The sequence below is a fragment of the Macrobrachium rosenbergii genome, chromosome 26, assembly GCF_040412425.1.
Source record: "Macrobrachium rosenbergii isolate ZJJX-2024 chromosome 26, ASM4041242v1, whole genome shotgun sequence".
NCBI classification, from domain to species: Eukaryota; Metazoa; Arthropoda; class Malacostraca; order Decapoda; family Palaemonidae; genus Macrobrachium; species Macrobrachium rosenbergii.
The window spans coordinates 11,840,266-11,853,507 of record NC_089766.1 but is presented as its reverse complement, the minus strand read 5'-3'; the positions used below and the strand labels follow the sequence as shown (position 1 = coordinate 11,853,507).

Below are 13,242 nucleotides of genomic sequence, written 5' to 3'. Positions count from 1 at the left end.
GTGGCAGTTTCTCTCTAACGTTGGGCTTTGTTGAGAAATTGTTAAAAATCAGTTTATGGAAATCTGTCTTTAACCGTTATAATGGTTATCAATTGAGGACCGAAGATAGTTACTGTTTTTTTTATAAAGAAGTACGACAACTAAATTCTCTTTCATATAAATGGTTGATACAGTTGGAAATTAGTTAAAAATTAAAATGGTTATGTGACCTAATTATAATAGTCAACTTAAGTATTTTCTTCAAACGCCATAATATAAACTCTCATAAACCTGGAAACTAACAAAAAGTTGATTTAATTAAAAGTAAGAAAACTCATAACTTAATCTACTTTCCTTATTTGTTTCTTAACGTCCAGAGCAATGGCTAGAGATTAGGAACCCGAGAGTAAGTCACATTCGTTGATTAGTTTGTCTTATGTGACCCCAGGCTCCGGAACTTCTTTGTACCTTTTGTGTTCGTGAGTTCTTGACATCTCTTTAAGGACATGTCTCTGGTGGTTGGGCGGAATCCAGACGACCACACTAGGCCTCTTATAACCTTTCACACTTTACCACAGTCACGGTCCGGCTTTGGGCAAGGGCCTGTGCTGGCATAAGGCCGGCATAGTTGGAACTAATGCCATCAAAGGACTGTCTGCAGTTGAGGACATTCCAAACATTATTTTATCATTCCGGACGGGGGCAGTCTCTCTCTCTCTCTCTCTCTCTCTCTCTCTCTCTCTCTCTCTCTCTCTCTCTCTCTCTTCATGTTACGTATCATTCTTTATGTCTTCTCAACCTAATTCCACCCTCTCCCCCTAGCCTCAAACCTCTCGGTCTCACTCTCTCTCTCTCTCTCTCTCTCTCTCTCTCTCTCTCTCTCTCTCTCTCTCATTAAAGCACGTTTTTTTTTTCTCAGAACATCTCTTACATATTCATATTACATATCATTCTTCTCCCTTCTCAACCTAACACCGCCCTCTTCCCCTAGCCTGCAGTCGTACCTCTCTCTCTCTCTCTCTCTCTCTCTCTCTCTCTCTCTCTCTCTCTCTCTCTCTCTCATTAAAGCACGTTTTTTCTCAGAACATCTCTTATATATTCATATTACATATTCTTCTCCCTTCTCAACCTAACACCGCCCTCTCCCCCTAACCTGCAGTCGTACCTCTCTCTCTCTCTCTCTCTCTCTCTCTCTCTCTCTCTCTCTCTCTCTCTCTCTCTCTCTCTCTCTCTCTCCAACTACCAACATCTAATCTTGCCTACCGATGTACAAGAGCTGCACCATATGGGAATACAACAGATACATCTGCACTGCTTTTTAATTGCAGATATTGGAGGCTCATTGTTAAACAAGTAAAAGAATGCAATAAATCCTTATTCTAAGAGAGGATTAAAAAAAAAAGAAATTAAATGTTCATTGCCTTCACTGAAAGCTACCTGGATGAATCAGCAAAAGATTCTGACTTCTCCAGAGGAAGTTTTTCAAACATTATATCAAACCGTTATGACCGATGAGAGGCAAGGGTTATATTATACCTAAAAAACAACTATAAATATTAAGTTATATCAGTGAAAACAGCATATGGTATTAACTGGCAATTCCCCCCCCCCACCTCACAATAACCACCCCTACCACCACATCATAGCTCAGATAATCTTTACAGTCCTTCAAGAAACAGCATCGTAAACAATACACCATCAGTAATAAATTCACGGGGCTCGCCTGATCCAGATATAATGGTACTGGATGATTTTATTTTTCCTACTGCATTACAAGAAGTAGTTGTCCCATTGCAAGGTGAAGCCTCAGAAACTAAGATGTAAACAGCTTTAATCGATATTTATGATATTCATAATCTCCTACAGGAGATAGCTTAGAACGAGGCCAACACAGTCAGTAAAAAAAATTAAAAACATTTAATTTTCACAAATAATCATAACCTGATAAGCAGCATCTCAGGATAGCCTTCAGCTCTATCTGCTCACAACTTAATATTAGGAAGCATTGCATATATGTCCAAGTGAACTTCAAGCACAGCATTACTCAGAACGCCTCTTATCCTTTCTTGTTGGCATTCAGCCTCTACAAGGCTAACTGGGTTGAGATCAGGGCTTCTTATCGTCTGTCTATTAGGATGCATTACCAAGAAACAAAGCGAACACTGAAACCCTTCAGATTATTACATCAAAGGCGTACGAAGGGTTAGATAAAGTCTGTCGCAGATATAAGAGTCTCCCAGGTAGGACAAACTACACAATCCTGAGTCACTGACGAGTCACACTCCGGCAAAGAAAACGGTGACTGCCAAACTCAACCCGAGCCCTTTTAGAATAACGGCCTAAATACTGCAGATTGAACTTAGTCTAGCAAGTTCTTTTGAACACGAAAAGCAAGCCGACGAAAACAAGGAGGCAGAGTATATACGGAATAACCCAAAGGTTTTCCTCTTAAATTCCTGCAAACGCTAAAGAAGTGAAGAATGAAACTGTCGCGCTTAAGTAAACACATCTCCTATCACATCACCAGAACAGATTTATGAGTTCCCGTCAGAGCAGTAATCAATCGGAGAACAGATCTGGATTTGCGTAGGACATGATCGAAAGGAAATCGATAAACTTACAATTAACTCGGCAGCCGGAGAAGATCACTTCCGTCCATCGCCATGGAAATCATGCGGAAGAATACTGAGGAAACATTCATCTCTTACGTCGAGAATCATCATGATGCTGCAAAAATCTTCAAGCACCAAGGTCAAGCACTGAAAGCTGTTTCCGGAAATCATTCCGTCCTGTATCAGTAATACCCCAAATTATGCAAAATCATTCCGTCCTGTATCAATAATACCCCAAATTATGTAAAATCATTCCGTCCTGTATCAATAATACCCCAAATTATGAAGAGCATTGAGAAAATCACAAGAAAAACAATCGTTAAACATCTGACAGTAAAAGATCTACCCCCAACCAACTGGCATGACTTATGTAAGAGAAGTCTACGGAATCGCAGCTAACCAACGAAACAGTCAATAATCAGAATCCAAGAATCTGGCAGTGAAACTTACGCTGTTCATATTGATTTAGCTTAGGATTTGACAAAGTTGATTACTTCATACTGTGCAACAAACTTAAAGAAGAGTAGATAAGTGGATCTGTAGGAGCGTGGCTGAATAATTTCACAAATCGAACGCTTTAAGTATCTGCCGTTATCAATATTATGATCATTGATATTCATAATAGCCTCTCTCTCTCTCTCTCTCTCTCTCTCTCTCTCTCTCTCTCACACACACACACACACACACACACACACACACACACACACACACACACGCACGCACGCGCGCGCAATATTGAAAATCGATACAGTCTCCTAGTTTTTTTTTAATCAGAGCGAATATCCCATTGATTTTCTGGTTCGCTGAAAGAAAATATCCCCTGACCCGCTTTATTTTCTAGTAGGTCAGGAAACGTTGGCGGAGAGATTTGCCAGATTTTACTGCATGTTTTGTGTTTGTTTTCTGGGGCATGTGAAGTAATTACGTTCTCTTAAAATTACTGTGAAGTTTGAGTCCTTTTTTAGGCACTCGTTGACTCTATCAAAAATGAAGGATGTGCAGATGCAACTCTAGCTCGTAAATCTTATTAATTGACTTTATAAATATTATAATTTTTGTTTATTTTTTAGTTTTATTTATTTTTGAAACGATGAGGTAGGTAAACAGAAGTATGATTGAACAAAATTTTAAAATCTGTATTTTTTATTGAAATTTTTATTTTTTCTATTTTTACAGTAGATTGTTCATCTGTCTTTCAAGACTGATTATCCTCCTAACAAAGACAGTGATTAAAGACGAGTAAGACAACAGCCAGTCTGCAAGCGTCTTCCTAGTTTTGTTCTGGTTTATGTTAGGGAGACTCAATACCTCCCTCTATGAACAAGCGGTTATGATTTGTATTGATTTTTTGTGTTTAAAACTTAACTTTCATTCATTTCTTTAGAGTTGCTGTAGGAGAAGAAGCGAATTTGGTTCGTTTTTAGTAGTAGGGTCTTGGGATGAAATTTCCTCTATAACTGAAAAGCAGATTCTTGTTATGAAACGTCTGGAAAATAGGCTTAAGCGTAATGTGATAACTTATTAAATTTATATATATATATATAATATATATATATATATATATATATATATATATATATATATATATATATATATATATATATATGTATATATATATATTATTTTCCTGTGCACATGTAAAGGTATGCATTTGTGAGCATGTCTGTCTGATTACAGGCCAGTTGAATGATCTTATTCGTTCTAATTTCTTAGGTATATGAAAGTATAACTAAGAAAATGTTTATCAACGTTATTTTGTCTGCATTTTGCTATTATTCTCTTGGTTAAATTTTCTGTTTTTATTTTTACATATCGTTATTGTCATGTTTTGAAGGCATTTTTAATAAAGTCATGAAAATGATAATGATACGTGTTTTCTAGCATCTGTCAAGCACTGATAAGAATAACAGTAATAACAATAATGACAGTCACTTCTATACACAATCCCCCAACTTCTAACAAACGCCCCTTCTTCTCTCCCACCGCCCAGGGTACGGCCACATAGCGCCCAAAACGGACTGGGGCAAAGTGATCACCATCATCTACGCCATCCCGGGCGTCCCTCTCATGATGCTGTGCCTGGCGAACATAGGCGACGGCATGGCCCACTCCTTCAGGTTCCTCTACTGGAAAGTCTGCTGCTACGCCTGCACCAAGAGACCCAAGAAGAAGAGAAGAGTCAGGCACATGAGGGGCAGCACTAGAAGGTGAGAGAGAGAGAGAGAGAGAGAGAGAGAGAGAGAGAGAGAGAGAGAGAGAGAGAGAGAGAGAATATTTTAGGAAGGGGAAAGAGCAGGCATTTAAGGGGAGGTCGAGTGTGTGTGTGTGTGTGTGTGTGTGTGTGTGTGTGTGTGTGTGTGAGAGAGAGAGAGAGAGAGAGAGAGAGAGAGAGAGAGAGAGAGAGAGAGATAATATTTTAGGAAGGGGAAAGAGGCAGGCATTTAAGGGGGAGGTCGAGTGTGTGTGTTTGTGTGTGTGTGTGTTGAGAGTGAGAGAGAGAGAGAGAGAGAGAGAGAGAGAGAGAGAATATTTTAGGAAGAGGGAAAGAGGCAGGCATTTAACGGGAGGTCGAGTGTGTGTGAGAGAGAGAGAGAGAGAGAGAGAGAGAGAGAGAGAATATTTTAGGAGGAGGGAAAGAGGCAGGCGTTTAACGGGAGGTCGAGTGTGTGTGTGTGAGAGAGAGAGAGAGAGAGAGAGAGAGAGAGAGAGAGAGAGAGAGAGAGAGAGAGAGAATTTTTAGGAGGAGGGAAAGAGGCAGGCGTTTAACGGGAGGTCGTGTGTGTGTGTGAGAGAGAGAGAGAGAGAGAGAGAGAGAGAGAGAGAGAGAGAGATATATTTTAGGAGGAGGGAAAGAGGCAGGCGTTTAACGGGAGGTCGAGTGTGTGTGTGTGTGAGAGAGAGAGAGAGAGAGAGAGAGAGAGAACAGTCAGGCATTTAAGGAAAACTGTAAAAGGTGTATGTGTGGGAGAGATAGAGTGGAGAAATAAGGATAGATAAAGAAAAAAGTTGGGAGAATTAAGGATATAAGGCAGACCTCTAGAAGGTGAGAGAGTGAGAGAGAGAAAGACAGGAGAGGTAGAAAAGGAAAAGTCGGAGACACAAGAAAGAGAGAGAATGGGACAGGCAGTACGAGAAGAAAGAGTCGAATAAATAAGAGGGAACTCCAGGTGTGTGCGAAAGAATAAAAAAAAAAAACTTTATGACGTTTGGTAATAAAAGGACTATTGCTAACTACAAACGCAAAGAGAGAGAGAGAGAGAGAGAGAGAGAGAGAGAGAGAGAGAGAGAGAGAGAGAGAGAGAGAGAGCCTGCTTGCTATATTGCTTTAGAAAGTTGCTAACGGTAATTGGCGACCTGTTTAGGCTGTGGGTTGCCATGTCAAAAGAACACTTTTATTGTGGTCTTGTCCGCAAGCAGGGCTGTAAGGCGATCTGAAATAGATACCCCTGTGAAGGGAAAGCGTGTCATTCCATCCTTCCTTACCAATATTTAGCAAGCAGTGAAGTTGGACTTCATTTTGGAGGAATGAAAGCTAATTTTCCTTCGTTTTAATCATGAAGGTGCATTGCTTTATGCAACTGCAGTGAGACACTGCTTCATTGAATTGGCTGATAAACATTTTTACCCAGGTGGTAATGCACTGTTTATTTGTAAGCTTGCTTAGAGACTCTCTCTCTCTCTCTCTCTCTCTCTCTCTCTCTCTCTCTCTCTCTCTGTTGCTAGGAAGACAAATACTTTGATAAACAATATTTCTAGTTATTTATAGCAGAAAGCTAGCTTAAGAGTAATGATTATGTAAAGATATTCTTGGGTCATTTGTCTGAGGAAGCTAGGTATGGGATACGAAAATTAGAGCTTGTGTTGGAAAACAGTAGGATGGTGATCCTCTTAGAAGAAACCGCATGTAAGACAGAAAGTAGTTGTGGGCCAGATGGAACATTTGGGAGAGTTTAGAGAAACAGGTACTTTTGGATTTTTTGAAGTTTAGGAATTGGAAATGAGTGCTGTTCTAAGTTCATCATTTGATAGGATAATGAAAGAGAGAAAAAAAAAGGTGAATATCTTTATTGTAAGAAGTTTCCGGAGAGGATGAAGAATCGATATGTAATTTGCGTGTTTGATGGAAAGAGGTGTGAAAACTGACTTGAAACTTGGTAACTCATGAAACCAATATCCGTTCAGATACTTGTATGAAAATTAGACATAATACTATACATCATGAAACCAATATATATATATAGATATATTGTATATATAAAATTAGATATAATATATATACATACAATATATATATATATATATATATATATATATATATATATATATATATATATATATATATATATATATATATATATATATATATATATATATATATATATATATATATATATATATATATATATATATATATATATATATATATATATATATATATATATATATATATATATATATATATATATATATATATATATATATATATATATATATATATATATATATATATATATATATATATATATATATATATATATATATGAAATGTGTGTGTGTGTGTGTGTGAAATTGAGCAAACCCACCTGCAATATCAAACACAGATTGAAAGTTGATTGTCTTGTAAAGTGTGAAGAGTCGTAAATCTAAAATGTACAAAGAGAATGAATTGCAGGTATAAGACTAATTGTTGTTACTTGGTAGTATTGTCAACTATCCAGAAGCACCGAGCACAGTGTTGTCAATGTAAAGAGAATCACAGAGCGAGACACGGTGCGAAATTGGCTAATCATGGAAGTCTTAGTTTTGCTGAAGTTCAATTTCATGCTACGTTGACTTCGCCACCAACTGATATTTTCTAGACCTCTGTTAAGGGTAACAGCAATTTGGCTAAGTGCTTTTGGGAATGAATAATCCAGTAAGATTAGCATCATCTGCACGCCATTGTCTTATTTTCTAGATAAACCGTCATGTCACTGGTGCACATTAAAAACAGCGGAGGTCCCAGAACACTATCCTGTGGAACGCCAGGCAAGGCACTGGACTGTAGTACGCCTCAGAGATCTTGGCACATACAAAGAAAATGGAAACTTAACTATTATATACTTACGATTCATGGCTGGAGTGCTTTGGGAGGATCATTGTTAAACAAAATTTAATGTAAAATTATTAAAGATTTGGTGTCCAACTGCTGGAAAACAGATGAGATCTCAAAATTTGAGATAGTTTGAACATGTGAGGAGAAGGGGAGCACATCAGTTAGTAGTAGATATGACAGCGGCAGGAGGAAGACCAGTAGGAGGACTCAGAGAATATACATATACACTTCAAGCATTACTGTCCATTGCGTGTTTGTTCCTTAGACGTCTTGTTAGGATCGAATCATTTTTATTGTCACTCTTCCAAACCAGTGACCATCACACTGAGACGTTTGACCTGCACGCCAGGGCAAGATCTATGGACACCTGAAGTTTTCATGGGCTCTCCATTGCCCCTTTAGGTGAAACCATCTCCTAACAGAGAAATAAATCAGGATTGTTGGAGAGCAGAGGTGCAGCAACTTCTGAGGGGGACAGATTCGGAATCATCTTCTACCCACCAGATGCGTCCGTAATGGTGCTCTCTTTTTTTGGGAGGGGTGGGAGATGGGTCCTGGGTAGTCCCTTAACCTTTGACAGTTTAGTTAACCGCAAAGCAATGGAGCTGCGCCCTAACCAGATAGGCTTATAAGTTGTACATCTTGCTCAAGGGTGACCTGGAGGTAACTGCAATGCAAATTAACCTCATTCTACCCTTGAGCGGAAACTTTGCAGTCGGGTAAAGTTTATCCTAAAGTCCAGGATCAGTATGTGTGTGCGTGTGTATGTGTATGTATGTATGTATTTATGTATATAATAAGCCATATAGTCCATAAGTATTTATAATTTTAACCTACCTGAATTACAAATACAAATTTCTATAATAGCATCTCATTAGCATGCAACTTAGTATTAAGAAAGAATAGTATTTCCATACCCACCTTCAGTCGGGCCCATTTAGCACGCTCCTACTAACAAGCAGCAGCAGCAGCAGCACGGGTATCACTCTGTCCCCGGGGCATTTGCAGATACCCATCCCAGCAGGGCTCGGGCCGGATACGTTCGTCCTCCTTCAGGAGATCAAACAGGGCGTCGGAGAAGTCGGCTGACTCTCACCTGAGCGATTCGGCTTTCTATACGTCCTCCTATTCGGAACCTGAGTATAAGTGAGTATTCTGATTAAGAAGAAGAAGAAGCTGAGGAAAAAGATGACGGAGGAAAAGAGAGAGAGTGAATGATAGATGGATGTTCGGTAGTTTCTCCTATAAAGGTTTTTTTTTTGTTTTTGCAACCCTTTTAAACTTAGTTTAAATACCTTAAATTTTTTATTTTTAAATACTTCAAATTTTGATTTTATGCACCTTAATTTTTGTTGTATTTTTAGTATTTTTTTTAATGCAAATGCCAATAGGACAGGCAACTAAATTCCCTTATCTCGCTCAGGGTCAGTGGAAACAATGGGAAGGAAGGGGAGGGGAACAGGGGAGGGGAGGGGAGGGAACAGGGGAGGGGAACAGGGGAGGGAACAGGGGAGGGAACAGGGAAGGAAAGGGAGGGAACAGGGGAGAGATGGGCCTCAACCACAGTGAAAGCCTCTTGAAGGACGGAAGGTGTTATGAATAAGGGAAAACAGAAGTTCGGTGAGAATTCCAGAGTATAGTAGTAGAGGAAAATCAAATCACATAATTCTGCAGTCGGAGAATCACTGATTTTCACAGAGTAGATATGGGAAGAGGTGTCCTGAAGGGTTTGTTACAAGATAGACAGAGAAACCGCCTTGCTGTGGAGACAGGGAGATTTGCATGGCAGCCAAAGGCAAGGTCATTATTAATCGAATGACCTCATCTTCAGTCCCACTGTGGTGAAGACATAACTTGGAGCATCTAAACGATACAATGAATTTCATAGGACAAGTCTGAAACACCTGAGCACCTAAAATGTTGGTAGAAGTGACAGGCTCGGTTACACACTCAAGAAAAAAAACCAGAGAACTGGATAGGAGCTGAGACAGAGAAATTAATAGAACATGTCTTGGAAGGGTTTAGTTTGACTTTGTTATAAAAATTTCATTTCCGTTGTTAGGAGATGAAGAAATGGTGGTTGGAGATTGAGTGTTAATTACAGGAGAAATGTGGTAAATTAAGATGTAATCACCTGGAAAAGCCTGGATAGGTAAAATGAAAAACATCATAGAATTTAGTAAATAAGTAGATAAGAAAACGTAACCCTGAGGAACACCACTTGGGATGGGGAAAACAGCAGATATAGTGCTGTCTGAACAGCAAATACAGAAATATGAGAAGGAAAGCTAGAAATAAGTTTATCAAGAGAATAGGCACAGTCATTTCAGGGAAGTTTAGGTAGCAGAACCTTATGCCAGAAACCGCCAGATGCCTCAGACATCAAGAAGTGACACAAAAGATTGTCCAAAGCCTCATTGAACATGATCACACATTATTAAGACAAGAGAGAAGTTCACCAGGTAATCTTGCCTTGCTGAAATGATACCAGGAATCCAAAAGAAGAAATTTGGATTCATTGTTTTTGAGAAACTGGGAACGAAGTAAGGTTAAGGGTTAGAGCTCGTCCTCGTTTGGAATTTGCTAAATAAAGAAATGTTTCCAAGAGGAACAGTAAGAGCAGAATTTGATCTGGCGCATCAGCAAACTCCTTGCGGAAATACGATCCTGGCCAGATGCCTGGCCAATTATTAAGTTGCTTGAACTCATTGAGCCTTAACGAGCAGAGAATATTGGGGAGGGCACAGCATTAGAGAGGAGGAAAGTACGAGAAACAGAAGCTCTGAAATAGCTGACAGAAGTGTTAGCTGAAAAAAATTAGCGCTGAGATGTATGCCCTTCTCACTAGGAAACCCAGCTAGGCTTGATATCCATGATTCGCAGTTTTATTGTGGTACATATTCACACGCCCTTTTTCAGTTACCGTATAAAGAAGAGCGTGCAGATAGATTTTTAAGAAGGCTGCTCTGTAGGAGTTCTTTACAATAATGCTTTAGACGATTTTACGTGGGGGTCAAAACCAAGACCGCTAGACGGTCACCCTAAAGTCTCTAGGTAATGTGTCCCTGTCTGAGAAATGTCAGCTGTAGGTACAGTACTTTTAATTATCTGTACAAAGTTCTTGTGCCTGTTTAAGCACCCATCACAAACAATCATCCTAATCAAAGGACTTTTAAATTTACAGAAATATTAAAAGTCTTAAAACAAAGAAGGTGAATGTTAAGAAAGTGGTCAAACAATGTGAGTGTGTTAGAAAATCCACTTGGTTCTAGTCTAGCCAATGCTAGTTTTGTCAATAATGTTGATGGTCCATTGTTCCACTGACGGTGTGCAGACGACACGTTTTCAATACTTACCTCTTAGGAACATGTACTTCTTTTTCGTCAATCATCTTAATTCTAAACATGCAAATGTTGAATTCATCTCTGAAGCAGAGCAAAATTGCTTTCTTTTAATGTGCAAACTAAGAAATAAGGTAAAATCTTAGCATCTCTAAACAGAAAACTGACAGATACGGACTTGAAACTAAATATGCCTGTTAAACACAAAAGTAACTTGGACCCTACAATCGTAATCCATGCTTGATATATATATATATATATATATATATATATATATATATATATATATATATATATATATATATATATATATATATATATATATATATATATATATATATATATATATATATATATATATATATATATATATATATGTTGTGTAAATGCACGTTTGCATGCGTATGTATGTGTACACATACACACAAGTATAATGTGTGTGCGTGTGTGCTTGCGTGTGTTTCCTTTTATATATGCGTGTGTATTAGGTAGACTGATTGATGTTGTGCACATTTTTTCTTACTGTAATTGATTACATTTTTTTATGTTATTTGCATGAAATGGAACTTAGATAGATACGTATGCTTCTTTTGAAATTTTTGTAGCCTTAAGTACTCAGAGATCTGAATAGAGTAACAACAAAATAGGTGGAAAGGTTTTTGTAAAATATAATTAAGAATATTCCGGACGAATTCTCAAATTTTAATGGCGGAAGTTAATGACGTAATTTTTCAACTTAAAAAAAGGCAAATGATAATGATGGCGATTTTAAAATGTTTATAAATGTATAAATAGATTTTATGTGTACTGTTCTGTGTTCTGTGTAGTGGATGTTTCATTTTAACAGTGTATAGTTTTCTTTAATTTATTTGTCTATGTTTAGTGCTGGCGGCCTTCCTGATTTGTATTCCCGTTTCTTTAGCCTTGCTGTGTCTTATTTCCGTGCTTTTCTTTCCTAAAATTCCAAGGAAACAGAACAGAGCCTCTAACGGAGAGATGTAAACTCGCTCTGCAACTGGTGTCCAACTTTTCCTCCTTTTTTGTTATTGAGTCCCTTCCAGTTCCCGTTTTCTGTTGCCGATCACCATTTTCTGTTGCCTCCCAGGATGTACGACGACATGGTCGACGCGGACATGCGAGGCCTGCAGAGGAATCGACCTTCTGACCGCAGCCACCACACCAGGTCGTCCCAGAATTCCAAGGGGTCAGATCACCTTACGCCGCCCCCGAAGGAGGGCTTGCAGGTGAGTCTTTGGGCGGGTGGGGATCCCAGTTACCCACTTGGGCGTGCAGGTATTATATTCAGTGCCATGCTTTGCTCAGGATTTTGTGTCTCGCGGGCAGGTTTTCTTGGCTTCCGGTAGCGGGACTTCATCGATTTATTTCTATAGACTCTTCGCAAATTGGCCCAAAGCTTGTAGCAGGAATAAAATAAAGTTGCGCATGCGCATCATCAGTGTCAAATTTTTACGAAGCTTCTAATTTACACAATTATGGAAAAGGTTATTGACTGCTTTGTGCTTCGTAAAGTTAGCCAGATGATTACACAAAGAATAAAATAAGGTAAAATTGGAAATAATTATATTTATTTTCCCAAAAGCAAATGGTCAACATGGATGGCCTATTTTAGTCATGTAATATATAAATATACCTATTTTAGTCATATATATATATATATATATGTATATATATATATATATATATATATATATATATATATATATATATATATATATACTCTAGGTTTTCCAAAGCATATAGAAAAGGTGTTAAATATCCTTCTATCTTTCAGGGTTATAAATTTGGCGTAAATATGCATATTCTCTTTAATGTAATGGGACTAAGTTAGTCAGAGGCCCAGGGAATATTATGAATACACCCAGCTAAGACTTGCCTAGAAATTATACAGTACATATTGATTTTGCCTTAAACCCTTTAAATGCAAGTGCTTCTAAACTCCCGTACTTAAGGTTTAGGTAGGTAAGTCCAGTTTAGATTAATAAATGTCTGGTTCAGGGATTATATTACTTGAGCAATTTTTAAATCAAGTGTTTGCCTCCCATGTACACCTGGAAAACAACTTGTGCTTCATTGTAATGGGGGCTCGTTCGGCTGACTCTTTCATTGTAGTGTTCTTTTTAAGGGGCATTTTCATTATAATTGTGTAGACTTTTCATTGTAATGATGTATGTTTAGACCAATTTCTTCCATGAAC

The 13,242-nt window shown here is 38.2% G+C and overlaps 1 protein-coding gene across 4 annotated transcripts in view; it reads left to right on the top strand.

The window, feature by feature from the left end:
- Nucleotides 1-13,242, top strand: part of galene — a 138,343-nt gene that overhangs the window by 113,419 nt on the left and 11,682 nt on the right. For 2 of the 4 annotated variants that reach the window (XM_067128228.1, XM_067128227.1), the window contains 3 exons: nucleotides 4,582-4,798; nucleotides 8,695-8,832; nucleotides 12,133-12,271. In XM_067128228.1, coding sequence (XP_066984329.1) covers nucleotides 4,582-4,798; nucleotides 8,695-8,832; nucleotides 12,133-12,271 — 494 coding nt within the window. The remainder of the gene's footprint in view (nucleotides 1-4,581; nucleotides 4,799-8,694; nucleotides 8,833-12,132; nucleotides 12,272-13,242) is intronic. The other 2 variants (XM_067128230.1, XM_067128229.1) reach the window with 1 other exon arrangement.